This window comes from Squalius cephalus (assembly GCF_949319135.1).
Source record: "Squalius cephalus genome assembly, chromosome: 1".
In the NCBI taxonomy this organism is placed as follows: Eukaryota; Metazoa; Chordata; class Actinopteri; order Cypriniformes; family Leuciscidae; genus Squalius; species Squalius cephalus.
Genome location: NC_137122.1, coordinates 28,834,374 through 28,843,465, shown reverse-complemented (window position 1 = coordinate 28,843,465; position 9,092 = coordinate 28,834,374). Strand labels below are relative to the sequence as shown.

Below are 9,092 nucleotides of genomic sequence, written 5' to 3'. Positions count from 1 at the left end.
ACACAAGGGGTAATGCGACTACCAAGACACACCTGGGAACAATCAGGGATTAATTAACATGAAAAACTACGAGGACTACGAACATGGCGATGGCACTGAAACAAGAAATAAAACAAAAGTCCAAACCAGACATGGAGAACATATAAAAGAGCCCCCCTCCCCCCTTATGACCAGCTTCCAGATGTTCCCAAGCCAACAAAACCCCAAAACAAGTTTCCAGGTGGGTGGTGCTCCCACCATTTTGAAGTGGAGGTGGACCATGGGAAGGGATGGAGGGCCAGGACCGTGGAGTGGCGGAGCAGAGAGCCAGAGCAGAGTCGGAGGATCAGGGCAGATGGAGCAGGAGACCACCTCGACAGAGCAGGTGGAACATAAGACCGCGACTGTACAAAATTGGCCTCTGTGGCTGCAACAGAGCCGACTGGGACCATAGGGAGTTCAGGAACGGCCTCTGGGGCTGTAATAGAATCGACAGATGGTGCAGAGAGTTTAGAATCGGTCTCCTTGGCTGTGGCAGAGCCAGCTGAGGGCACAGAGAGTCCAAAATTGACCTCCTTGGCCGTAAGGAGCACAAACAGTTCAGAGACGGCTTCAGTGGCCGTGACAGATGCCGCCATGTTGAGAGAGGTGTGTGCCGCCCATACACACAAAATGGCAGTTGCCATTACTAGAAGCACTGAGGACAACGGAAAGACATCCGAGACCCCCGGGCTAGGGAGTGCTGGGATCGCAGGGCTTGAGGGAGCTGGGACTGCCGGGCTTGGGATGCAGGGTTGGACTCCAGTCTCATCCGCCCCGAGACAGATCCAGTGGCAGGGATGGTAGCTAAAAACATTTTTTTCACTTATTGCGCAAAACCCAAATAAAGACCTGTCGGGACCTGATGTGATGTCCACTAATTAGAGAGGTTCCAGAATTAATGGAGAAAATCTTGTGTTTTCCTGTGGGTGCTCGGCCATTTATGTGCCTGCTAGAGCCCCCAAGCACCCACAGGGATCAGCACCTATGCAAAGAAGTTAGACATGTTATCAGTTCAAGCTCAGCTTGATATTGAAACCTGTCGTGCTGAGTGACAGTCCCACCTAATCCACCGTGCTGGAACAGGAAAAGAGCACAGGTTTCTTGTGATGGGTTTTTACTACTTTTAAAAATGTGGTGCAAAAAAGCTGAAAAACAACTGAGGCGAAACGGTCAAAGACGTCTGTTTAAAAGGGGCTTTATGTAGTTCAGAAAACAAATGTTATTAGTGACACCGGTGGCCGTTAAGTGAACTGCAGCCAGCAACTCATTGCTCATGTTTGCACTCATGTACACATAACCTACAAGAGACTGAACTTGATTCAATGTCCAGATATACTCATGCCAAAGTTCTTTTTCGTTCTTTGCTTAGAAGTAAAAAGACGTTGGAAATACTTTTGCAACGATATACTATTAGCGAATATCCAGACGCCACCCACATTGCTGAGAGCAATGAATATATTTGAATACAGTTGAATATGTAAATATATGCTACACGCTTTCCTCTTAATAACAACAACAAAAAAAGTTTGAAAGCGTCTGATCATAGTGATGTGGATATGTTTGCACAAGCTCTGCAAATCACCGGCATCATGAAGATAGATGAGGTAATTAAAATTACACTGTTATAATAGTTTGCTAAATTATATTTGAGGCTATAGACTATATAGATCTGGCTATGTGTTGGATTTAATCCATTTTCTTAGCATGACACATTGACATTACAGTACAGAATGGCTCTTTCTGCATTATCCTGACCTGGACATTGTATAAGTGTCAGAAAGGGAGTCATAGATCCAATTGCAAGAAGGCAGTTTATTGACAGACAGGACAGCGGAAAAAACTCAGAAGGGACAGTCAATACACTGGTGGACTCAAAGCAGTGATCCAAAGGAGAGAGAGATGAAGAGACAGGAATCAAACACAGCGTGGTAAATCAGACCGGACAGCTGGTTGAAGAAAATTCTAGGACAATCTCCGCGCTGCTTGGAAACACAGATGAATTGCAGGAATGACTCAGCTTGGAATTTAGATACAGGAACTAGGTGAGAGAACAAAACAAGAGTGATGATCCGACACCAAGCATAACTCACTCCAGCTAGATATAGGCAGCTGACTAGCTGCAGCTGAATGACTGATTGAGTGATCAGCTGGTTACTTGGCAACAAACAAGCCACCACACACACAGACCCAACACCTACAAACACACCCGACAAATACGCAATATGGACACACGAATCTATGAACCATGACAATAAGGATCTGTACATTTTTTCACTTGAACTGAAGGGAGGCTCACACTCTGGAGCTCAAGTAAAAATCACGTCCTTTTGATTTTTCAAGTCCTTTACATGAAAATCAGTTTACAGGATTTCAGAGACAACCTAGGAAGTTGGGGAAGGTCTCATTTCATAAGTTTCATTGTTCACACATTGGCAATAAAAATTCTTACATATAGCCCCTATTTACATATGTTTTGAAAGCAACCTTTTTTCTTTTTCCATCACCACCAGTCTAGGATGAAACAAAGTGCAAGAATTCATATTAAAATACATCAGGGGCTTAAGCCCCCCAAACCAGTGGCAGATTGCAAGAGAACAATAGGCCTTAGTAGTTGCTATAGTCAGTTGCCTGATATGAAATCACACTTGAAAATAATCACAGTTGATGATAAAACTTAAAATGATCACTAATGGGCGCCATACCTCAGTATGGCCTAATTGATTCTGTAGACTCGCGCTCGATCGGCCCAAAGTCCGGCATCCGACCAGCGCGGAAGGTATACGTCTTACTGTCTTTTCTCGAGGAAAAGTATTTTTTGATTAAATGCAATACATTTGAATTTGTATTCTCTCGTTATTTCATCTGACTCCATAAATGAAAAGGTAAATATGAGCGAATGTTTGACTATTCCTTTTAACTCTTTAATGAAAATAATGTCAAAGTCAGTTAGAATAATCAAATGTAACAATTTATTATGTCAGGTAAATGTATCATGCCAATTTCATAATCAATTCAAAGATAATCGATACAAAACATCATGGAATAATCCAAAAACCAAGAGACATGAAACCAGGGAAAACACTCGGAAATGCAGTGCAACAACATACAAAACTTCGCAGTGAGTGATGGGGTGAACCAGGCTTATATGGGGTGAACTAAACAAGAAGATGAGATACAGATGAATGTGATAATGAGTGCTGAAGAGTCCAGGCAGAGAATGATGGGAAATGTAGTCTGTGAGTGATCATGAAAGTCTGGTGTGGAGTGCCCTCTGGTGGCTCTCAAGGGCACTCCAGCTGGTGACCGTTACATAGCCCCCCCCTTTAAGGAGCAGATTCCAGAAGCTCAGAAAAACAGTCCAGGAGGGTGGTGGAGCAGAGGAGGACCCGGGGGCGGGATGGAGGGCCAGGCTCATGAAGTGGAAGAGGACCTGGAGATTGCGGCAAGACGGGAGGCCAGGGCGGAGCAGGCAGTGCAGGCGACCAGGGCGGAGCAGGCAGTGCAGGCGACCAGGGAGGAGACGACCCTTCAGGCGGCCAGGGCGGAGACATCGGCTCAGGAATAGGAACAGACACCAGCTCAGGAACAGACACCGTGGCAGCAGCTATCTCTGCTGAGGGCTCAGGTGTCGGCGGCCATCTCTGCTGAGGGCTCAGGCGACAAGGCGGCGGCCATCTCGTTCGGAGACACTGGCTTGGCGGCGGCCATCTTGTCCGAAGACACTGGCTCGGCGGAGACCATCTTGTCCTGAGACATTGGCTTGGCGGCGACCATCTTGTCGAGACAATGGCTCGGCGGAGACCATCTTGTCCTGAGACACTGGCTCGGTGGCGGCCGTCTTGTCCGGAGACACTGGCTCGGCGGCGGCCATCTTGTCCGGAGACACTGGCTCGGCGGCGGCCATCTTGTCCGGAGACACTGGTTCGGCGGCGGTGGCGGCCATCTTGTCCGGAGACACTGGTTCGGCGGGCGTGACGTGAACAGTCTCTGGATCGGCAGACGTGACGTGAACAGTCTCTGGATCGGCAGACGTGACGTGAACAGTCTCTGGATCGGCAGACGTGACGTGAACAGTCTCTGGATCGGCAGACCTGACGTGAACAGTCTCTGGATCGACAGATGTGACGTGAACAGTCTCTGGATCGGCAGACGTGACGTGAACAGTCTCTGGACCGGCAGACGTGACGTGAACAGTCTCTGGACCGGCAGACGTGACGTGAACAGTCTCTGGACCGGCAGGGCTGACGTGGACGGACTCAGACTTGGCAGGTACTGTGGGGTTGCGAGGCTCCTCGTCCGCCAAACCCACAGTAAAAGCTGAATCGCTCAATTGCAGGGCCAAGTTAACATACTGTTTCAGAGTCCAGCTAGGGTCATGCAATGGCATAAGGTAGCTAAGTGGCTCAGATAGTCCTCCCCGAAAAAATATCAAGCATACCTCATCCATACAAGTCAGGTGAGCAAGCTCCAAAAAGTCAACCACGTACTTCTCAATGGTCGATCTCCTTGACGGAGATGCATAATTTGTGCTGCTGGATTCATCTTTAGGTCGGTCGTCGCTGCTGGATCTTTGTGTGGCGAAGTTTTCTGTCACAAACTGCTCCGAGACACAAAGGTTGAGATCCAATTGCAGCTTTATTTGAAGTGTAATCCAGAATCGTAATCAGCACAAGCAGGGGTCAAACACAGGAAGGCAGTCCAAACAAACAAATAAACAAACAAACAAACAAACAAACAAACAATCAAAACAGGCAGGGGTCAGAGGCAAAAGAGTAATCCAGGGAACAGGCAAGAAATCCAAAAACCAAGAGACCAGGGAAAACGCTCGGAAATGCAGTGCAACAACATACAAAACTTCACAGTGAGTGATGGGGTGAACCAGGCTTATATGGGGTGAACTAAACAAGAAGACGAGATACAGGTGAATGTGATAATGAATGCTGAAGAGTCCAGGCAGAGAATGATGGGAGATGTAGTCTGTGAGTGAACATGAAAGTCTGATGTGGAGTGCCCTCTGGTGGCTCTCAAGGGCACTCCATCTGGTGACCGTTACACTCAGCCTCACAGGCTAATCTGAAATACAGAAAGGCCCCGATCTTCTCGTTGCATTTCTTTATATAGACAGAAACTTCTTTCACATGGAAACATCTGCTAACAATGGGAATTTACATTCAGAGTTGACACCTATTAGGGGTGGGAGACCATTTGTCTAGAGACACCTTCCTTTGTGTGCCAGCTATTTCTAAACTCCTAATTACCTTATTACCTTTTGTTTTACTTATTTGGAAATGAGACCTTTGTACCAGTCGCACTGAGACATTTCAAATGATACCAAACATTTATAAACTAGATGATAATTGTTAACATTTAAACCATATAGATTGTGTGTAAATCTCAGGTGATTTGACATAAGAGAGAGAGGGTGTGGGAGGAGGGAAAGAGATGTATTCTGATGTGAGACTTTTGTCTCAAATGGTGAGTTCAAATGGTAATTTTCAGCAAGGTCCTGTCTTCAACCAGACTGTCTGGCATTTTCTAATTTCTCAATTCTTACAATTCCTCCCATCAAGACAATTGTTTATACAAGCAGGCACATTAAACCATATACACATTTTATGATAGTGACAGAGTAATTAAAAAAAAGAAAAGAAAAAAAAAAAAACAGGTAAATAATTAGGAAATGAAGACATTTCTGTGTGGGTTAAAACCTCAGGAAACCACACCCTATTGTCAGCGTTGGTTGCAGCAGAGATGAAACAGGATCTAAGTGCAGCAGTCTTTATTTAGAAATAAACTAAAATCTTCACAAAACAGAATTTTAGGAACAGGAACAGAACAACCAACTAAATACAACGTAGAACTGACCATGAAAAGAAAGACACAAAAGGCTTAAGCACAGAGGAATTAACAAAACAAGAAAACCAAGAAACAGACATGAGCACACTCAAAACGTGACACCTAGTGCCACCAGCAGCTCCTGACCATACATTCGGGTCCCAGTCACTTCTAATGCAAGTGGCTCCACATAACCAATAGTTTTTTTTTTCTTTTTTTTTTTTTTTTTTTTTTTTCAGAAAAGGAGGGACAAGTGAAATTTTTGTGTTACGCAACAATATGCCATAAATGCTGTTGATTGAGCTTAACTTGCACTGAACCTGGAAAATTAAACATGTTATTGATTTCTCCCTTCTAGATCACAGAGCAGTTTTAAGTGTTTCTCCTCAGAAGTGGTTGACTGAAGGAGATCCAGTGACTCTGATTTGTGAGGTTAACGGCTCCTCTACAGGCTGGACATTCAGCTGGTTCACTGAAACTGCAGGTCAGAAAAATTATTAGTTATTAGTATGATTAAATCAACCTAACTAAATTGGATTAAATCAATAAATGTCAGGTTTAAAGGTAAAGTGTGCAATTTTGGTGTTCTAGTGTCACCAAACAGGATGTCAAATACTTGTTAGTTGAGCATTGCTGTGTCCGTCTGGTTAGGAAGCTGCATATTATGCTAAGATATAAGAAAATATTTTAACATTTAATAAAGTTATATCAAATTTAAAGGGCAAATCATGTAAAAATACATCTTTAAGGTGACAACTGCAAATTTTCCGTTTTTTTTTTTACAGACTACAGAGATTTTTTTCAGCTGCTCTCAGACAGCAGCAGAGGAGCTGGTGGAAAATACACTGTCAGTTCTGCTGATCTAAATCACACAGGAGTTTATGTGTGCAGAGCAGAGAAAGGAAAACCAGCCTATAAAACTGGGTACAGCAACAGACAACTACTGTGGATCACTGGTGAGTTCACACATAGTTTAAATGATTGATTCATATTTAATAAAGACAATTGCCAAATTATAGCTGTAATTGTCTTGTCAGGTGTTTCTCCTCCAGTGTCTCTGATCATCAGTCCCAGCAGAACTCAACACTTCACATCTGACTCTCTCTCTCTGAGCTGTGAGGACCAGAGTAACTCTGATGGATGGACAGTGAGAAGATACACAGACAGCGGGCGGCTGGAAGATTGTTCATCATTTCTCCAGGGATCACAAACAGGATCTACATGTACAATCAGATACACTGTCCCATCGGACACTGGAGTTTACTGGTGTCAGTCTGAATCTGGAGAGAACTATCATCCTGTTAATATCACTGTACACTGTGAGTCTGTGTTTCTGTTTTTATTCATTTCACTGACAGTTTACAATCAATACACAGGTTTATTAAACAAGAGCAGGATATACTGTAGTGTGACGTTGACCAGTGAACAACCAGCCAGACCATCATAGCAATACACTAAAAACAGAAAATATAAATTATATAAAATGTTTTTAAAATAAAAACAGAAATATAAAGTTCTTTTTTTATTTTGTCTTGTTTTTATGATGTTACCATTTTGTTCAAATATTGCATGTCTCCTGTGTTTCTGTAGTTGGTGTGATTCTGGAGAGTCCTGTTCATCCTGTGACTGAAGGAGATAATCTGACTCTACGCTGTTTATATCAACATACAACCCTATCAAACCTCAGTGCTGATTTCTATAAAGATGGATCACTCATCCAGAATCAAACTACAGAGATGATCATCCCTACTGTCTCAAAGTCACATGAGGGTTTCTACTACTGCAAACACCCAGAGAGAGGAGAGTCTCCCAAGAGCTGGATCTCAGTCAGAGGTGAGCTGATTTATTTCTTCATATGCCCTCATTCAGATATAGTGCATGATAAAGTGTTTGTGTGTCTCTTTTTCAGGCTCTCATTCAGACTCTCAGATCTCTGTCCTCCACATACTCAGTTCTGCACTGGCAGCTTGTCCATATCTGATAGTGACGGTCGTGCTGATTTACAAATGCTTCAGAATGAGAAGAAAAACACCTGAGTGATTTATTAGAAGTCATTATTATCATTAACAAGTTCGTTTGCCCATAAAATCTTTAAGATATTAGGTTAAACTTTTTTCGCCTGCTGTTAACTGATGAGGGGCTCGATGAAGCAGCTTCAACTCAAGCTCTGATATACCCCCCACAGTGGCTAAACGTGGATGATTACGAAGGGCAAGGTACCTAAGATGAAGGTGGAGTATGGGGAGGTGGAGGGATGCTGGAACAGCTGATGCTAGAGAGAGAGGTAACAGCTGCTTATGTACTCTGGCTGTTGATTGAAAAATTAGATGGGCTCGCTCCTCCCTAACTCACGTTTAGGAACTTCATTTATTTTTAACTGACCAACAAATCAGTCAAAACAATCATTAAAATTATGTGACGTCACATTAGGCTTTGCTCACTGTGTGTTTGATCTTTGTAAAGTTGCTTCAAAAAGTGTTGTGAAATCTGCTTTACAAATACTGAATTGTCAAGTTTGGTTAGCTTAATATATTTAAAAGCAATAAAAAAGAGTAAATGTTGAGATTGTTCATGAGTGTTTTTAACAGTTACATGAAGAGGAAGAAACTTTAATCTGATATTAATTTGTTGGTCAGAAAACTTCAGCAAGAGAGTGACTGTCAGCTTATAAAGTTTTGAATGTCTTATCTTACATTACTGCTACTTATCAGCATATTTCAGTATAGCTTTTCAGTATATATTTGTGAAAGTTAAAGTTTAATATATTTTATCTTGTCCTGCTTTTTGTAATACAGTGCAATTCTTTACAAATGTAAGGCTTGTGGGTAACACTTTAGAATACTGTTCCTTCATTAATGAATAACTACACAGGAACAAATGAGTAATGCATTAGTAACACTCTAGTAACTTCTATTAACTAACAAGAAACTCTGATTAACGAATTAGTAAGTAATAGCGCTCAGTCAGATGTGGTAGTTTACTATTAGCTAATCAATAACTACTATTTTTTCATACCTCACTGAAGACTATAATAACTACTATATACAGGTTAATAAATATTTATAATGCACAATGTTTAATATAAGGTAATGGTAGCCCATTAGTAATGAATCAACTGTTACTACATCATTCTAAAAGAACTACTAATAATTTGGATCAGTATCTAAAGTGAAAAACATGATAACCTAATATTGACTGAAGTCACTGTAAGCTTTTAAGGCTTTTGTAAGGTTTTG

At 42.4% G+C, this 9,092-nt stretch overlaps 1 protein-coding gene across 1 annotated transcript; it reads left to right on the top strand.

The window, feature by feature from the left end:
• Nucleotides 1–615: 615 nt before the first annotated feature.
• Nucleotides 616–7,896, top strand: LOC307171518 (Fc receptor-like protein 5; the record flags this gene model as incomplete). The annotated part of the gene is made up of 6 exons (XM_079893197.1): nt 616–772; nt 6,215–6,340; nt 6,642–6,812; nt 6,894–7,175; nt 7,447–7,689; nt 7,778–7,896. 6 exons carry the CDS (start codon nt 616–618, stop codon nt 7,894–7,896), a joined length of 1,098 nt encoding a protein of 365 aa, XP_079749323.1.
• Between the last annotated feature and the right edge of the window lie 1,196 nt (nt 7,897–9,092).